The sequence below is a fragment of the Oncorhynchus tshawytscha genome, unplaced genomic scaffold (assembly GCF_018296145.1).
Source record: "Oncorhynchus tshawytscha isolate Ot180627B unplaced genomic scaffold, Otsh_v2.0 Un_contig_4972_pilon_pilon, whole genome shotgun sequence".
NCBI lineage: Eukaryota > Metazoa > Chordata > Actinopteri > Salmoniformes > Salmonidae > Oncorhynchus > Oncorhynchus tshawytscha.
In genome coordinates this window covers 165,729-184,030 of record NW_024609780.1, presented here as the reverse complement: position 1 = coordinate 184,030, position 18,302 = coordinate 165,729, and the positions used below count along the sequence as shown (strand labels likewise).

Genomic DNA, 18,302 nt, shown 5'->3' with positions numbered 1-18,302 from the left:
TGTAGTAGTGTTGTAGTGTGGTGTTGTAGTAGTGGTGTAGTAGTAGTGGTGTAGTGGTGTTGTAGTAGTGTTGTAGTGTGGTGTTGTAGTGTTGTAGTGGTGTTGTGGTGTTGTAGTAGTGTTGTAGTGTGGTGTTGTAGTAGTGGTGTAGTGGTGTTGTGGTGTTGTAGTAGTGTTGTAGTGTGGTGTTGTAGTAGTGGTGTAGTGGTGTTGTAGGGTATAATAAAGACATCAGACACAACTACTTCTATACATTTATTCTACAAGCGTTGAAGACAGATCTAATTCTCATCAACATTGACCGTCTGTAGACCTGTTGACAAAGGACAGAAAAAGCTTTTAGCAACAGAGCGTGACAATAATAAACCTCTGTCTTCATCATCCTAGGACAGAAAAGATGATACAACTAAATCTTTCATATTGGTGTATTAAGAACAGAACAGGGATATACAGTAACAGAAACTATCGTTGACGTTTCAGCACAATAAATGACACTCTAGCAAACCTATGAAGGCACATTTGGTATTGACAACGCCTCACCTTTGTATGTTGTGACAGGGACATACGTGACGAGTGTGTACAGTTTGTTTGGGGAGTCTTCATCCTCATTGCGCTTCCTGGACAATCGTACCCTCATCCTGTATGGCACATTCCTGTAAATAACACAGTGAACGTTAGTCTCATCCTGTAAATAACAGTGAATGTTAGTCTCATCCTGTAAATAACATAGTGAACGTTAGTCTCATCCTGTAAATAACACAGTGAACGTTAGTCTCATCCTGTAAATAACACAGTGAACGTTAGTCTCATCCTGTAAATAACACAGTGAACGTTAGTCTCATCCTGTAAATAACATAGTGAACGTTAGTCTCATCCTGTAAATAACACAGTGAACGTTAGTCTCATCCTGTAAATAACACAGTGAACGTTAGTCTCATCCTGTAAATAACCTAGTGAATGTTAGTCTCATCCTGTAAATAACATAGTGAACGTTAGTCTCATCCTGTAAATAACACAGGTGAACATTAGTACTAAGCAGAATGAAAACATGCTTGTGCAACAAGTTGTAGTGCTATTTGTGTCAACAACCATAAGTGGTTGTATGGGCAGAGAAAGAGCTGTTACCAAACCAGATTCAACTAATGGGCTTAGTGATTGTTTAACCAACTTAATATGGTTTGGGAAACATGAGTACAGTAATACCTGATTCATATGATAACAGGGTGTATTCACTAGACACCAAATGGAAGCAAACAGCAGAAATGGGGAGAAACCTCTGAACTTGTCCAATAGAAACCCCATGTTTACTGTTGAAAAACATTCTGCTAGTGTGCACTAATGAATACACCCGATTAATCTTAAAACAGGCATCTCATTAGTCCTTACTTGACGCCTTTGGTCCACACAGCCTTGTTCAGGCGGGTGTCGATGCGTACATCAGGAGTTCCCATCTCCTTCATGGCGAACTTGCGGATCTCTTTGAGAGCGCGAGGAGCTCTCCTCTTGAAGCTCCTGTAGAGAGAAGGAACATTCTGACCAGACGCGGGGGACGAACAAAAACTAGCCTACATCTTGAGGGACACCTGCCAATTTAGAGGAACAGCAGATTTGTCAACAGCCATGTGATGTCACGCCATGCTCTGTGATGTAAATACTCCCATATGATGTCACACCATGCTCTGTGATGTATATAGTCCCATATGATGTCACACCATGCTCTGTGATGTAAATACTCCCATATGATGTCACACCATGCTCTGTGATGTAAATACTCCCATATGATGTCACACCATGCTCTGTGATGTATATACTCCCATATGATGTCACACCATGCTCTGTGATGTAAATACTCCCATATGATGTCACACCATGCTCTGTGATGTAAATACTCCCATATGATGTCACACAATGCTCTGTGATGTAAATACTCCCATATGATGTCACACAATGCTCTGTGATGTAAATACTCCCATATGATGTCACACAATGCTCTGTGATGTAAATACTCCCATATGTCACACCAGACCATATCCTCTGGTACTGATGAAAAACGACTTCAGGTGCAAATGACACAAGTGTTTTGAGGACTCTGAGCCAACATTGACCTGGCTTCTGTTGGTGAATTTGTCCATTTGCACCACAGTACTTACACTCCATGGATGCGCTTGTGGATGTTGACGGTGTATTCTCTGGTCACCACCTCATTGATGGCTGAACGCCCCTTCTTCTTCTCTCCCTTCTTGGTAGGAGCCATCTGAAAAGACAAACCGGGACGGTTCAAGTTGAGATTGTCCCATACAAAGTAAAACGCCAGAACTGCTAGGCTAACGTTAGCTAGCTAGCCAGGTACACTAACGTCCAAAACAGAAAAACATCCCTGCTCCACCGAAACAAAAATGGCTCATGAAAATGGCTAAATGTAACCATTAATTGGACTGCCTGTAGTTAGCTGGCAAATGTATATGTTATGTCTGATAGCTAGCCAGCTAGCATATTACGGAGCCTGTGGTGTGCACGGTAACTAAAGTTCTGACTGTTTTTGTTAACTAAATGAATGCACAATGCATCACAAACTCAAATCCGATTGACAATGAGGTACACAACTTTGGATTTGGACAATGAAAATATGTATTTTATGCATAAATACTGCAGGATGGAGTTAGATTGTACGAGGATTATCAATCAGACAAACTCACTTTGGTGGGGAACTGTTGAAAAGGAAGGACCGGAAATAGATCCAGCTGAATGTTGTCCGTAGAAAACAAGTACCTATGACAATGTTCCTACGTCTTGTTGCCATGGTAACCATGAACGCTACACTGTATCGGTATGTGGTTAGCTTTAAACATTGAAACATTGCTAGCGCAGAAAAGGAAGCCTATTTCATTGATAACTTAGGACCAAAACCTGAACTGGGATAAGCCGTCGAATTTTGCTATTAGTCTCTCAACTTTTAGCTATAACAATATGACAACGAATTATGTTAGAATTAATCCCCCGGTTGTTGAGTTTACCGACGTAAAAGCAGGGAAGGTTTACAAGACCACTGTCACGGTGACCAACACTGGAATTACCTCGAAAAGAATGAGACTGCTTGAACCCACATCAAAGGTGAAATCCTTTCTGCAGTGCTGCCTGTCAGCTGTCTTTGTGTGTAATACGTTAGTAAAGTTCAGAGCAACGTGTGCTTAGTTTTCATTGCGCTTTTGTCCTAATTCTAATTTATAAACTCATTTTGATTGATTATTATACACTTTTGTTACTTCCACCCTTCATACTACCCTGCCCCTCTCTTCTTTAATTGTATCAACCCGTTGTCCTACCACTCAAGCTGTTCAAATTCAGGGTGACAAACACAGAAACCCCCATTGCTGCTGGATTGTCCCTGAGTGGCACTCTAGAGTTCAGGCCTGAGAAAGATGAGGATGTCTGTGACCGTCTGCTCCTTGTCCTGGAAGACAAAGCCATGGAGATCCCCCTCTTAGCGTAAGTAGAGTCATATATACACCTGCTATGACATCACTCATTCATGTAGTTGCTTTCACGGGTTCCAACAGACATGTGCCTAGGCATTAGCGGGTTAATGCAATCTTCAGCTCTCATCCAAGGTTACTTATATTTGGGCTTTCCTGCAGGTTCTCCCCGGTGTGTTCTCTCACCATGGAATCTCTCGCTGATTTCGGCTCTGTGATGGCAAACAGTCAGGTGATCAGCAAAGAGGTGGAATTGACCAATCAGGGATCTGCTCCAGGTATTATGCTTTTGCCTCTCCCATTGAACCCACTTCTGTAAACTTGCATTGATTGATTTTAGTTGACATTTGCAGTAATCTAGCTGATTTATTTCTGGTATATTTCTTATTGTTGTATTAATTGATTGCTGTTCTTGCCCTTGGCCTTGCTGAAGGATCTTTTCAGGTGCTGTATGATGGAGACCAGTCCATCAGGCTCTCTCCCAGCAGTGGCGTCCTGCAGTCTGGCGCAACCCAGTGGCTGAAGGTGGAACTCTGCACTGACAGACCCACGAGGGTCAGAGAGGAGGCCCAGTAAGGAAACTAGAGACTCTTGAACATCATCTTAAACGCTCCACCTTATTCTGCTTAGTGTTACTTATGGTTCTTTGTTTATTGAGTTTCCTCCCTCCCGCAAAATCAAATCAAATCAAATTTAATTATATAGCCCTTCGTACATCAGCTGATATCTCAAAGTGCTGTACAGAAACCCAGCCTAAAACCCCAAACAGCAAGCAATGCAGGTGTAGAAGCACGGTGGCTAGGAAAAACTCCCTAGAAAGGCCAAAACCTAGGAAGAAACCTAGAGAGGAACCAGGCTTCCCTTCTTCCCTTTCTCTCAGGGTGAAGCTGCAGAACAGTAAGGACGTGGTCCTGAAGATCAGGGCTGATGTTTTGGAGCAGAGCCTGGAGCTCCAGGACCTAGAGGGGGAGAGGTTGTCCTGCCTCCGCTTCGGACCCGTCTTCTTTGGGACGTCCCGGGTGGAAAAGGTGGTTCTGGTGAACAATGGACCACAGGCCTGCGACTGGATGGTGGTGCTGCAGGACGATGCTCCAGGGACAGAAATGGTACGCACACACAGAGAGTAAACACAGACACATTTCCTGTATGGGAGACCAGATGTTGCTGGTAGTGGTGTTGGAGGGCCAGTAGGAGGCACCCTTTCCTCTGATCTAAAAAAATGCCCCAATGCCCCAGGGCAGTGATTGGGGACATTGCCCTGTGTAGGGTGCTGTCTTTCGGATGGGACGTTAAACGGGTGTCCTGACTCTCTGTGGTCACTAAAGATCCCATGGCACTTATTGTACAAGTAGGGGTGTTAACCCTGGTGTCCTGACTAAATTCCCAATCTGGTCTTCATACCATCATGGCCACCTAATCATCCCCAGTTTACAATTGTCTCATTCATTTCCCCCCCTCTCCCCTGTAACTATTCCTCAGGTCGTTGCTGTAGATGAGAATGTGTTCTCAGTCAATGTACCTGGTAAAATTATGTTAAATACATTTTTTTGACATATTTCACACTGAAGTGCAACTATACTAAACTGTGTTTTTAGATCCCTATCGTTAGGCCTGATACACTTTTGTATTGCTGTATGCGTGTGTGTGTGTGTGTGTGTGTGTGTCCGTGTCTGTGTGTCTGTGTGTGTCTGTCTGTGTGTGTGTGTCTGTCTGTGTGTGTTTGTGTGTCTGCCTGTGTGTGTGTGTGCCTGTTTGTGTGTGTATGTGTGTCTGTGTGTGTGTGTGTGTGTGTCTGTCTGTGTGTCTGTGTGTTTGTGTGTCTTTGTGTGTGTGTGTGTCTTTGTGTGTGTGTGTGTGTTTCATCAGGGCTTTGACCTCCAGAGGAGTACAGACGCAGCGCTGCTAGAGAGGAGTGTTCGTAACAGGGCCACCGCTGTGGATCCCTCCACTGTGATCGCCTGTGTGCCCAACGAGGGACGACTGAGACCCTACGACAGAACCACTCTGTGGGTCTGCTTCTGTCCTGTCAGCAGAAGGTATCCAGCCCTCCTGTGTGTGTGTCTATGTGGGGGTATAAATGTGTATAAAGATATTATAACAGGCAGTATATAATGGTTGTTCTGTTCTTCAGAAGGAGCAGGGAGGAGCAGAAGACCAGTGGGGCCTCAGCAGCAGCCAGTAAACAAGACTACTCACTCTTCCTCAAGTTTCAGACAGTGGGAAGTAAAGATGGCTTCAACCACCAGCAGCACTCCACTGTACCTCCCCACAATGGTACAGCAAGCCTCAGTCTGTTCCTTATCAATAGCAGGAACAATATGCTGCAATTTAACAGTGTATATTATATCATTAGTATAAACAACAATTGAAGCCATTCTCTGGTGAGGGGTACTGACTGACATGTGTACAACAGCTATAACAGAAGTGTTGTGCTTGATCTGGGACTGTCTTGTACTTGACCCCTGACCTCTCTGACCTCTAAGCCCTGACCTCTATCCCCAGGTTACTGTGTGGAGCTGGCGGTGACTGGCTCAGCCCTCCCTGTCTCCCTGGTGCCCAGCCCCGGCCACAGTTTCAGCTTCCAGCAGTGCCTGATGGGAGAGCGTGTGGACGTCCTGTGTGTGCTCCACAACCTCTCCCCTCATCTCCCTGTCACCTTCAAGTTCCGAAAGATGGCCAACTTCATCAGTGACCCCCCTAGTGGGACCATCTCCCCAGGGCAGAGCCAGGTAGATAGATGGTCAACTTCATCAGTGACCCCACTAGTGGAACCATCTCCCCAGGGCAAAGCCAGGTAGATAGATGGTCAACTTCATCAGTGACCCCACTAGTGGAACCATCTCCCCAGGGCAGAGCCAGGTAGATAGATGGTCAACTTCATCAGTGACCCCCCTAGTGGGACCATCTCCCCAGGGCAAAGCCAGGTAGATAGATGGTCAACTTCATCAGTGACCCCACTAGTGGAACCATCTCCCCAGGGCAGAGCCAGGTAGATAGATGGTCAACTTCATCAGTGACCCCACTAGTGGAACCATCTCCCCAGGGCAGAGCCAGGTAGATAGATGGTCAACTTCATCAGTGACCCCACTAGTGGAACCATCTCCCCAGGGCAGAGCCAGGTAGATAGATGGTCAACTTCATCAGTGACCCCCCTAGTGGAACCATCTCCCCAGGGCAGAGCCAGGTAGATAGATGGTCAACTTCATCAGTGACCCCACTAGTGGAACCATCTCCCCAGGGCAGAGCCAGGTAGATAGATGGTCAACTTCATCAGTGACCCTCCTAGTGGAACCATCTCCCCAGGGCAGAGCCAGGTAGATAGATGGTCAACTTCATCAGTGACCCCCCTAGTGGAACCATCTCCCCAGGACAGAGCCAGGTAGACAGATGGTCAACTTCATCAGTGACCCCACTAGTGGAACCATCTCCCCAGGACAGAGCCAGGTAGACAGCCCTGGTCCAGGCTCAGATGGCTCCTTATTTTGGCCAGAGGAAAGTAGTCCACTATACAGAGTGTCTGGTTCCTAAAGTTGTACATTATATAGGAAATAGGAGCCATTTTGGAGACAACCCCAGTCTCCTCCAAGCATCCTCTCTGACGGAACAGACAGAAAGGATGAATTATCAATATCCTCGATATCCTCCCTGAGTCTGACAGAAAGCTGATCAGAATCATTGATCTGTGTTTTTGTCCAGGACGTGGTGCTGTCCTTCGCCCCCCACCAGATGGGGACGTTCAAGGTGAAACAGGTGCTGGAGGTGCTGGGTCAGGTGGTACACCTAGAGCCCTCCTCCATCAAGCTCCGCCTCCACAGCTTCCACACCATCACCCTGCACCTGTCAGCTGTTTGCCGAGCGCAGACCGCATGCGAGACACCCAAACTCAACCCCGGTGAGACCCAACACTACCCCCTGCACACAGCCAGCACTGAACCCCTCACTGCCCTGTCCACTGATCTCCTTTCCATACTGTATAGTTCACACTGAACCCCTCACTGCCCTGTCCCATACTGTATAGTTCACACTGAACCCCTCACTGCCCTGTCCCATACTGTATAGTTCACACTGAACCCCTCACTGCCCTGTCCACTGATCTCCTTTCCATACTGTATAGTTCACACTGAACCCCTCACTGCCCTGTCCACTGTCCCCCATACTGTATAGTTCACACTGAACCCCTCACTGCCCTGTCCACTGATCTCCTTCCCATACTGTATAGTTCACACTGAACCCCTCACTGCCCTGTCCACTGATCTCCTTCCCATACTGTATAGTTCACACTGAACCCCTCACTGCCCTGTCCACTGATCTCCTTCCCATACTGTATAGTTCACACTGAACCCCTCACTGCCCTGTCCACTGATCTCCTTTCCATACTGTATAGTTCACACTGAACCCCTCACTGCCCTGTCCCATACTGTATAGTTCACACTGAACCCCTCACTGCCCTGTCCCATACTGTATAGTTCACACTGAACCCCTCACTGCCCTGTCCCATACTGTATAGTTCACACTGAACGCCTCACTGCCCTGTCCCATACTGTATAGTTCACACTGAACCCCTCACTGCCCTGTCCCATACTGTATAGTTCACACTGAACCCCTCACTGCCCTGTCCACTGATCTCCTTCCCATACTGTATAGTTCACACTGAACCCTTCACTGCCCTGTCCACTGATCTCCTTCCCATACTGTATAGTTCACACTGAACCCCTCACTGCCCTGTCCCATACTGTTTAGTTCACACTGAACCCCTCACTGCCCTGTCCCATACTGTTTAGTTCACACTGAACCCCTCACTGCCCTGTCCCATACTGTATAGTTCACACTGAACCCCTCACTGCCCTGTCCCATACTGTATAGTTCACACTGAACCCCTCACTGCCCTGTCCCATACTGTTTAGTTCACACTGAACCCCTCCTGCCCTGTCCCATACTGTATAGTTCACACTGAACCCCTCACTGCCCTGTCCACTGATCTCCTTCCCATACTGTATAGTTCACACTGAACCCCTCACTGCCCTGTCCACTGATCTCCTTCCCATACTGTATAGTTCACACTGAACCCCTTACTGCCCTGTTCTCTGATCCATACTTTATAGTTCTTCAAAGTATTGTCTGGCATTCTATCTTCAACCTGTTATTGGACCCACCCAGTCATTGTTTTGTCTGTGATGTATCAGGAATCACCCCGGCTGTGACCAATGAGACAGGCCAGCATGCCCGGGTGCCCTCCAGTGAGCTGGGCAGGTGTGTGGGATTGGTGCGGGCAGCTGTCCTCAGCACGGCCAAGACCCGGCTCCACAGTCACGGTCAGAGCCAGAGCCACCGTAGGAACCAGAGTCTCGGCGGTAGCCGGCGAGAGCTACTGGCCTTCCCCAACGACAGGGCCTGCAGCATCCGCCCTGCCTCTCCGGACACCACCTACAGGTCATCTGAGTTATACTGGCAGAGAGTATCTGCCATGGCACCCTGTGACCTATTCCAGAGACGTATCAGTACTACTAATAGTAATGATGGAAATAGTATCAGTACTACTAATAGTAATGATGGAAATAGTATCAGTACTACTAATAGTAATGATGGAAATAGTATCAGTACTACTAATAGTAATGATGGAAATAGTATCAGTACTACTAATAGTAATGATGGAAATAGTATCAGTACTACTAATAGTAATGATGGAAATAGTATCAGTACTACTAATAGTAATGATGGAAATAGTATCAGTACTACTAATATTAATGATGGAAATAGTATCAGTACTACTAATAGTAATGATGGAAATAGTATCAGTACTACTAATAGTAATGATGGAAATAGTATCAGTGCAGTCAGGTTTGCAGGGACCTACATGCCAGATCAAATCAAATTCTATTGGTCACATAGAATGTTAATGCGAGTGTAGTGAAATGCTTGTGCTTCTAGTTCCGACAGTGCAGTAATATGTAACAAGTAATCTAACAATTCCACAACAACTACCTAATACACACAAATCTAGGTAAAGGGATGGAATAAGAATATGTACATATAAATATATGGGTGAGCGATAACCGAATGTCATAGGAAAGATGCAATAGATGGTATAAGATACAGTATATACACATGAGATGAGTAATGCAAGATATGTAAACATTATTAAAGTGGCATTATTAAAGTGACCAGATGTCTGGGCAGTCAGCGCAGTTGGTTTACAATTTGCATCCGTGTTCTTGTAAAGACCTATGTAGCCCCTATGTTCTGTAAAGTCTTATGTAGCCCCTATGTTCTGTAAAGTCCTATGTAGCCCCTATGTTCTGTAAAGTCCTATGTAGCCCCTATGTTCTGTAAAGTCCTATGTAGCCCCTATGTTCTCTAATGTCCTATGTAGCCCCTATGTTCTCTAATGTCCTATGTAGCCCCTATGTTCTGTAAAGTCCTATGTAGCCCCTATGTTCTCTAATGTCCTATGTAGCCCCTATGTTCTCTAATGTCCTATGTAGCCCCTATGTTCTGTAAAGTCCTATGTAGCCCCTATGTTCTGTAAAGTCCTATGTAGCCCTTATGTTCTGTAAAGTCCTATGTAGCCCTTATGTTCTGTAAAGTCTTATGTAGCCCCTATGTTCTGTAAAGTCCTATGTAGCCCCTATGTTCTGTAAAGTCCTATGTAGCCCCTATGTTCTGTAAAGTCCTATGTAGCCCCTATGTTCTCTAAAAACCTATGTAGCCCCTATGTTCTGTAAAGTCCTATGTAGCCCCTATGTTCTCTAATGTCCTATGTAGCCCCTATGTTCTCTAATGTCCTATGTAGCCCCTATCTTCTGTAAAGTCCTATGTAGCCCCTATGTTCTCTAAAGACCTATGTAGCCCCTATGTTCTGTAAAGTCCTATGTAGCCCCTATGTTCTGCCTATGAACTCTTATGAACTGCTTATATCGTCTCTCCCTCCACCCAGGACCATCTTCACAGGGGTGGAGCGTTACCGCTACGAGGACCCTGACTTTTCCTTCACGAAGGAGGAGGAGCAGCAGAGACAGAGACACAGAGATCACTACTTAGCCTTCATCAGGAGCCTGCGAAAGACACGCTTGCAGAAAACCACTGCGAGGTATACAGAGTGGGATGTGTGTTCTGTATGTTGTAATCTTGGCACCCACAACCAAAGAGCTACCCAGTAAGCAAAATGACACGGAAAAGACTTGACATTACACACATTTCAGGTGCTGAAAAGAATAACAAATAATTAAAGAGCAGCAGTAAATAACAATAGCGGGGCTTTATACAGGGGGTACCGGTACAGAGTCAATGTGCGGGGGCACCCGTGTCGAGGTAATTGAGGTAATATGTACATGTAGGTAGAGTTATTAAAGTGCCTATGCATCGATAATAACAGAGTAGCAGCAGCGTAGAAGAGGTGATGCAACCAGTCAGGATGCTCTCGATGGTGCAGCTGTAAAACCTTTTGAGGATCTGAGGACCATGCCAAATATTTTCAGTCTCCTGAGTCTCCTTCACAACTGTCTTGGTGTGCTTGGACCATGTTAGTTTGTTGGTGATGTGGACGCCAAGGAACTTGGCTCTCAACCTGCTTCACTAAAGCCCTGTCGATGAGAATGGTGGCGTGCTCGGTCCTCCTTTTCCTGTAGTCCACAATAATCTCCTTTGTCTTGATCACGTTGAGGGAGAGGTTGTTGTCCTGGCACCACACGGTCAGGTCTCTGACCTCCTCCCTATAGGCTGTCTCATCGTTGTCGGTGATCAGGCCTACTACCACTGTTGTGTAAATCAGCAAACTCATTGATGGTGTTGGAGTCGTACCTGGCCGTGCAGTCATGAGTGAACAGGGAGTACAGGAGGGGACTGAGCATGCACCCCTGAGGGGCCCCCGTGTTGATGATCAGCGTGGCGGATGTGTTGTAACAAACCCTTACCACCTGGGGGCGGCCCGTCAGGAAGTCCAGGATCCAGTTGCAGAGGGAGGTGTTTAGTCCCTCACATAGGTGTTCCTTTTGTCTAGGTGGGAAAGGGCAGTGTGGAGTGCAATAGAGATGGCATCATCTGTGGATCTGTTTGCAAATTGGAGTGGGTCTAGGGTTTCTGAGATAATGGTGTTGATGTGAGCCATGACCAGCCTTTCAAAGCATTTCATGTCGGACGTCGAAGAAACGCCTTATTTTCTGACTTTGAAAATGCTATTTTCTGGATGTTGAAAATGTGTAATTTACAGACTTTAAAAATATGTGCATGTATTTTTCAGTCATTGATTCTATGGACAAATTTCTGCACATTATCAATGAAGTAAGCATGACTGTATATCACAATAACATAGGAATTAGGAGCCAACTGAAGATTGTGATTGATTAATGCTCCCATCAGTCACATTCACTTATGTTAGATTTTTCAAAAGCTTTAAAACTGGCATCAATGATGTTCAAAATAGTCTAACATACCGAATGAACTAACAGGCCACTTCAACTACAATAACATTCTCAGTAACAGCTACACATTTTCTTGCTATGACTGTGATATGTTGTTCTTTATCTATCTGGATTGAATGCACTGACTGCCAGTCGCTCTGGATAAGAGCGTCTGCTGAATGACCAAAATGTAAATGTTGAAAGCAAACACTTGCAAAGCATGCTGGGTATTATTCGAATGAGCCCCCCCCCCCGAATCATAGACGTCTAGGCTGTTTCACACGTTTGATAAATCACATTACAGTACAGTAAAGTACTGTAGAGTATGCTATGGTACGGGACAGTTGAGTTTTATTCAGTAAAGTACTATGGAGTACAGTTTCGTTCAGTAGAATAGAGTACATGTACTGTATTGTGCTCTACTGTACTGTACTGTGCTCTACTTTACTCTACTCTACTGTACTGTACTGTCCTCCCGAGTGGTGCAGCGGTCTAAGGCACTGCATCTCAGAGTTAGAGGCGTCACTACAGACCCTGGTTCAATTCCAGGCTGTATCACAACCGGCCGTGATTGGGAGTCCCATAGGCCAATCATAGACTTGTTTTTTGGGGTCAAATCAAGGCTGGTCTGGACTGGACCGAATCTGAACCAAATATAGATGTCTGTGAATGGTTGAAATGAATCAAGGCCGGTCCAGACCGCACCACAAAAAACACCTGGAAAAGACAGCCGGACCAAAAAAACAAAGTCCAAAAGACGCCGCCTGACGGTAATTGCTTAGTGGGTTCAACATTTTAAGCAAGAACGAAACTGCAAACTGAAACTGACAAATCCACCCCTCCCCCTTTCCAAAGCTCGGTCCTAGCCACTCCCCTTCTAAAACGTTGACCTATGAGGGGATCTGATTAATCTGCCACTCTACACTTCTCTTTTGAATGAAAAGCTTTATCTGCCTTCCCAATGAAAACTAGTTTGAAAGTTCAAACATATCCTGTATTTGATGAAAAATAGATGTTTCCGAACGATGCATCACGCTGACTTGTTGATAATATGAGCAGAGCGCGCCTCCCTCACCAGCTTCGCCCAGTCACGTGACGGGCCATACCCCAGTGCAACCTGGCCAGTTGAATAAAATCCCCTCAATATGTGCTGTAGGCTGACAACAAGGCGGTATCTGACGATGTTTTCCATATGTATGCTCAGGCTGCATGGTGAGGTGGAGGACAACATAGACATTGGGCTCCGGCCTGCCGCAGGACTCCTCACCCCCCAGCTCTCTCTGAGGGACCTGGAGTCCAATCACAGCCAGGAGGGGCATAGCGTCGACCAGGGACATAGCCAGCTATTGACCACCTGTATGCTGGCTGCCATGGAGACCAGGTCCAGATTCAGACAGGTATGGCAGGTAAAGCAGGGTGTTTAAAGTCTCTGGTAAACCATTTTTCATGGGTCCTCTAAAGTCTACAGTTACCTGTTTTAGCCTCTGCAATCCCCTCCCTTTATCATTCTGTATCTGGTGTTTCCTGACTGACTGTCTGCAATCCCCTCCCTTTATCATTCTGTATCTGGTGTTTCCTTACTGACTGTCTGCAATCCCCTCCCTTTATCATTCTGTATCTGGTGTTTCCTTACTGACTGTCTGCAATCCCTCCCTTTATCATTCTGTATCTGGTGTTTCCTGACTGTCTGTCTGCAATCCCCTCCCTTTATCATTCTGTATCTGGTGTTTCCTGACTGACTGTCTGCAATCCCCTCCCTTTATCATTCTGTATCTGGTGTTTCCTGACTGTCTGTCTGTCTGCAATCCCCTCCCTTTATCATTCTGTATCTGGTGTTTCCTGACTGACTGTCTGCAATCCCCTCCCTTTATCATTCTGTATCTGGTGTTTCCTGACTGACTGTCTGCAATCCCCTCCCCTTTATCATTCTGTATCTGGTGTTTCCTGACTGACTGACTGTCTGCAATCCCCTCCCTTTATCATTCTGTATCTGGTGTTTCCTGACTGTCTGTCTGTCTGCAATCCCCTCCCTTTATCATTCTGTATCTGGTGTTTCCTGACTGACTGTCTGCAATCCCCTCCCTTTATCATTCTGTATCTGGTGTTTCCTGACTGACTGACTGTCTGCAATCCCCTCCCTTTATCATTCTGTATCTGGTGTTTCCTGACTGTATGGAATTCCTCTGTCTTTATCATTCTTTAACCCTCTGCTGTCCAGGTGACAGAGGGCATCAATGCACTACCCTCCACCAACCAGGAGGTGGCAGACTGCAGTCGCACCCTGACAGTTCAGCAGCTCCACCAAGTAGTCATAGGTGAGAAACGCATGCAGTCTTTGTTTGCATTAGGAATCTTAAGCCCTCTTGTCCCTCCCATGGCTGATGAAGAGAATATTCACAAAATTAGCATTTTAAAGATGTGAATCAGAGTTTGGTTTCCCCTCCTCCCCTTCCAGGCCCGTCCTTAATAGATTTTGGTGAGGTGTGTGTGGCCTCAGTGTGTGTGAGGAACCTGGACCTGGTGAACAACCTGCAGGTGTATGTGTGGGTGCAGCTGGAGTTAGACTGCTGTCCTGAGCTGCAGCGCTCCAGCCCCCTGTCCCACGTCCTGCCCCCCCTCTCCAGAGCCACCCTGCCCCTCGTCTTAGAGAGCACCAAGCTGGGAAAGTTCCACAAGTTAGTCACTGTGTGTGTGGCTGGTTGTCTGTCTCTGTCTCTGTCTCTGTCTCTGTCTCTGTCTCTGTCTCTCTCTCTCTCTCTCTCTCTCTCTCTCTCTCTCTCTCTCTCTCTCTCTATTTATATATAGAGGTTTCCTAAATTGATAATTGACAAATCAAATCGAGTCCAATTCTTATTGGTTGATTAACTGACTGCCTGGCTGACATTTGACTGGTAGATTCCATCTCCCTCTCCCAGGTCAATCTCCTACACGGTGAATAGTCATCACCGGAGCCATGTCCTGGTTCAGTCCCAGCTGGTCCCTGTGGTCCTCCAGCTGTCCCAGAGCCAGGTGGTCCTGTCCCCTTCCCCCAGCTACCTGGCCCAGTCGGGCTACAGGGGTACTGTGACCCTGGTCAACCCCAGGAACCACCCGGCTGACTTCACCTGGAGGCCCATCATCACAGAGACGGGCCTGGCCTTCTCCATACGCCCAGCCACAGGTAGGCTGCTGCTCTGGGCCTTATCAAAACCACACACTACTCTCGTCTTCTATATGTTCTGTATGGTGATGTACTGTAGTCTATTCTTCTATATGTACTGTAGTCTAGTCTTCTATATGTTCTGTAGTCTAGTCTTCTATATGTTCTGTATGGTGATGTACTGTAGTCTTCTATATGTACTGTATGGTGATGTACTGTAGTCTTCTATACGTACTGTATGGTGATGTACTGTAGTCTTCTATATGTACTGTATGGTGATGTAATGTAGTCTTCTATACGTACTGTATGGTAATGTACTGTAGTCTAGTCTTCTATATGTACTGTATGGTGATGTACTGTAGTCTTCTATATGTACTGTATGGTGATGTACTGTAGTCTTCTATACGTACTGTATGGTGATGTACTGTAGTCTTCTATACGTACTGTATGGTGATGTACTGTAGTCTCTATATGTACTGTATGGTGATGTACTGTAGTCTTCTATATGTACTGTATGGTGATGTACTGTAGTCTTCTATACGTACTGTATGGTGATGTACTGTAGTCTTCTATACGTACTGTATGGTGATGTACTGTAGTCTCTATATGTACTGTATGGTGATGTACTGTAGTCTAGTCTTCTATATGTACTGTATGGTGATGTACTGTAGTCTAGTCTTCTATATGTTCTGTATGGTGATGTACTGTAGTCTAGTCTTCTAAATGTACTGTATGGTGATGTACTGTAGTCTTCTATATGTACTGTATGGTGATGTACTGTAGTCTAGTCTTCTATATGTACTGTATGGTGATGTACTGTAGTCTTCTATATGTACTGTATGGTGATGTACTGTAGTCTTCTATATGTACTGTATGGTGATGTACTGTAGTCTAGTCTTCTCTATGTTCTGTAGTCTAGTCTTCTATATGTACTGTATGGTGATGTACTGTAGTCTTCTATATGTACTGTATGGTGATGTACTGTAGTCTTCTATATGTACTGTATGGTGATGTACTGTAGTCTAGTCTTCTATATGTACTGTATGGTGATGTACTGTAGTCTAGTCTTCTCTATGTTCTGTAGTCTAGTCTTCTATATGTTCTGTAGTCTTCTATATGTACTGTATGGTGATGTACTGTAGTCTAGCCTTCTATATGTTCTGTATGGTGATGTTCTGTAGTCTAGTCTCTATATGTACTGTTTGGTGATTTACTGTAGTCTAGTCTTCTATATGTTCTGTGTGGGAATGTACGTGTCTCTAGTATCGCTCTCTCTCCCTACCACCCTCTCTCTCTCCCTCTCTCTCTCTCTCTCTCTCTCTCCCCTCCCTCTCTCCCCTCTCTCCCCCTCCCACCCCCCCTCTCTCTCCCTCCCTCCCCCCCCCTCTCTCTCTCTCCCTCCTCTTCTCTCTGCCAGGTACTGTGGAGGCGTACAGGGAGTTAGACTGTGAGGTGATGTGGCATCCCTCTTTCTCCTCTCCTCTGGAGGGACAGTTTGACCTGTGTGTTCACCAGGGAAACACCGCACAGCTACGATGTCTGGCCAAGGTGTGTGTGTATCTGTGTGTTTCTGTAGTTGAGGTTCCTGTGATTGTTAATGTAGAGAGAGATCCCATTCCCCTCCCTCCAGCTTGGTTCATCCAGTGTGCAGCTGGCTGAGAAACATCTGGTGTTTGGATCAGTACCTCTCATCTTCCCCTCCGTCAGGACCGCAACGCTACACAACACAGGACACAACCATGCCTACTTCCAGGTACACACTCCACACCGGGTCTTTGTACCGTTTATACTTGTGTGTGTGTTTTATAGAGGTATAGCGTATGTGTGTGTGTGTGTGTGTGTGTGTGTGTGTGTGTGTGTGTGTGTGTGTGTGTGTGTGTGTGTGTGTGTGTGGTGGGTATCAGGTGTTGGACGTGTACCCCCTGCCTGGCATGGTGGTGACCCCCACCGAGGGTGTGGTACCTGTGGGGGGGCAGGCAGAGGTCCAGGTGCACCTCAACCCCGGAGCTGTCATGAAGTTTGACACCAGAGTGGAGGTGAAGGAAACAGACACACAACAAGTCTGTACAAACACACAACATATCATAAAGTCTGTACAAACACACAACATATCATAAAGTCTGTACAAACACACAACATATCATAAAGTCTGTACAAACACACAACATATCATAAAGTCTGTACAAACACACAACATATCGTAAAGCCTCAAACATGTTGAAAGACAATGTAGACCTACAGTAGATTAGACAACTACAGTAGATTAGACAACTACAGTAGATTAGACAACTACAGTAGATTAGACAACTACAGTAGATTAGACAACTACAGTAGATTAGCTTCAGTGTTTTAAGATCTGTATCTGTATATCAAATAACCTCTAGTCTTACCTGTCATTATTTCTGAAACCTAAATAACCTCTAGTCTTACCTGTCATTATTTCTGAAACCTAAATAACCTCTAGTCTTACCTGTCATTATTTCAGAAACCTAAATAACCTCTAGTCTTACCTGTCATTATTTCAGAAACCTAAATAACCTCTAGTTTTACCTGTCATTACTTCAGAAACCTAAATAACCTCTAGTCTTACCTGTCATTATTTCAGAAACCTAAATAAACTCTAGTCTTACCTGTCATTATTTCAGAAACCTAAATAACCTCTAGTCTTACCTGTCATTATTTCAGAAACCTAAATAACCTCTAGTCTTACCTGTCATTATTTCTGAAACCTAAATAACCTCTAGTCATACCTGTCATTATTTCAGAAACCCAAATAACCTCTAGTCTTACCTGTCATTATTTCTGAAACCTAAATAACCTCTAGTCTTACCTGTCATTATTTCTGAAACCTAGATAACCTCTAGTCTTACCTGTCATTATTTCAGAAACCTAAATAACCTCTAGTCTTATCTGTCATTATTTCAGAAACCCAGATAGTCATGATGGATGAGCTTGTCATTATTTGTTGCAGAACCTAAAACATAACCTCTGGAGTTGAGACCTGTCATTACCCCCTGGTGGACATCAACGTGGTGAGTTCAATAACCCCTAGTAAACATCAACATGGGGAGTTATTTCAACCCCCTGGTAAACATCAACATGGGGAGTTCATAGTCTGGTGGACATCAACATGGTGAGTTCATATGTGGAACCCCCTGGTAAACATCAACGTGGTGAGTTCATTATTTCTGCAGCCCCCTGGTAAACATCAACATGGTGAGTCTTAGCCCCCCTGGTGGACATCAACATGGTGAGTTCAAACCCCCTAAACATCAACATGGTGAGTCTTGTGGA

General features: G+C 45.4%; 2 protein-coding genes across 2 annotated transcripts; one reads left to right on the top strand and one right to left on the bottom strand.

Annotated features, from left to right (window-relative positions):
* Window positions 1-242: 242 nt before the first annotated feature.
* On the bottom strand, window positions 243-2,815 carry LOC112215259 (60S ribosomal protein L31). Its single transcript, XM_042317988.1, has 5 exons — window positions 2,697-2,815; window positions 2,151-2,254; window positions 1,387-1,512; window positions 541-653; window positions 243-313 (listed from the first exon to the last, which is right to left on the bottom strand). Exons 2-5 carry the CDS (start codon window positions 2,252-2,254, stop codon window positions 282-284), a joined length of 375 nt encoding a protein of 124 aa, XP_042173922.1. The 5' UTR covers window positions 2,697-2,815; the 3' UTR covers window positions 243-281.
* Window positions 2,679-17,945, top strand: LOC112240401 (cilia- and flagella-associated protein 47). The gene is made up of 19 exons (XM_042317987.1): window positions 2,679-3,111; window positions 3,332-3,486; window positions 3,636-3,751; window positions 3,907-4,045; window positions 4,354-4,579; window positions 5,340-5,509; window positions 5,605-5,747; window positions 5,976-6,202; window positions 7,170-7,365; window positions 8,657-8,903; window positions 10,408-10,560; window positions 13,074-13,266; window positions 14,088-14,184; window positions 14,325-14,544; window positions 14,785-15,029; window positions 16,426-16,556; window positions 16,639-16,761; window positions 16,913-17,044; window positions 17,934-17,945. The coding sequence occupies exons 1-19, from the start codon at window positions 2,968-2,970 to the stop codon at window positions 17,943-17,945; spliced, it is 3,069 nt and encodes a 1,022-aa protein (XP_042173921.1). The 5' UTR covers window positions 2,679-2,967.
* Window positions 17,946-18,302: the final 357 nt, after the last annotated feature.

Bases quoted from the DNA above. Each gene is read 5' to 3' on its own strand.
- LOC112215259 (XM_042317988.1), bottom strand. From the start codon at position 2,254: ATGGCTCCTACCAAGAAGGGAGAGAAGAAGAAGGGGCGTTCAGCCATC. The intron at 1,513-2,150 runs GTAAGTACTGTG...TTCTCTCTACAG, and splicing joins CACAAGCGCATCCATGGAGT to GAGCTTCAAGAGGAGAGCTC. The intron at 654-1,386 runs GTAAGGACTAAT...TGTTATTTACAG, and splicing joins GTGTGGACCAAAGGCGTCAA to GAATGTGCCATACAGGATGA.
- LOC112240401 (XM_042317987.1), top strand. From the start codon at position 2,968: ATGACAACGAATTATGTTAGAATTAATCCCCCGGTTGTTGAGTTTACC. The intron at 4,046-4,353 runs GTAAGGAAACTA...CCTTTCTCTCAG, and splicing joins AGGGTCAGAGAGGAGGCCCA to GGTGAAGCTGCAGAACAGTA. The intron at 14,185-14,324 runs GTGAGAAACGCA...CTCCCCTTCCAG, and splicing joins GCTCCACCAAGTAGTCATAG to GCCCGTCCTTAATAGATTTT.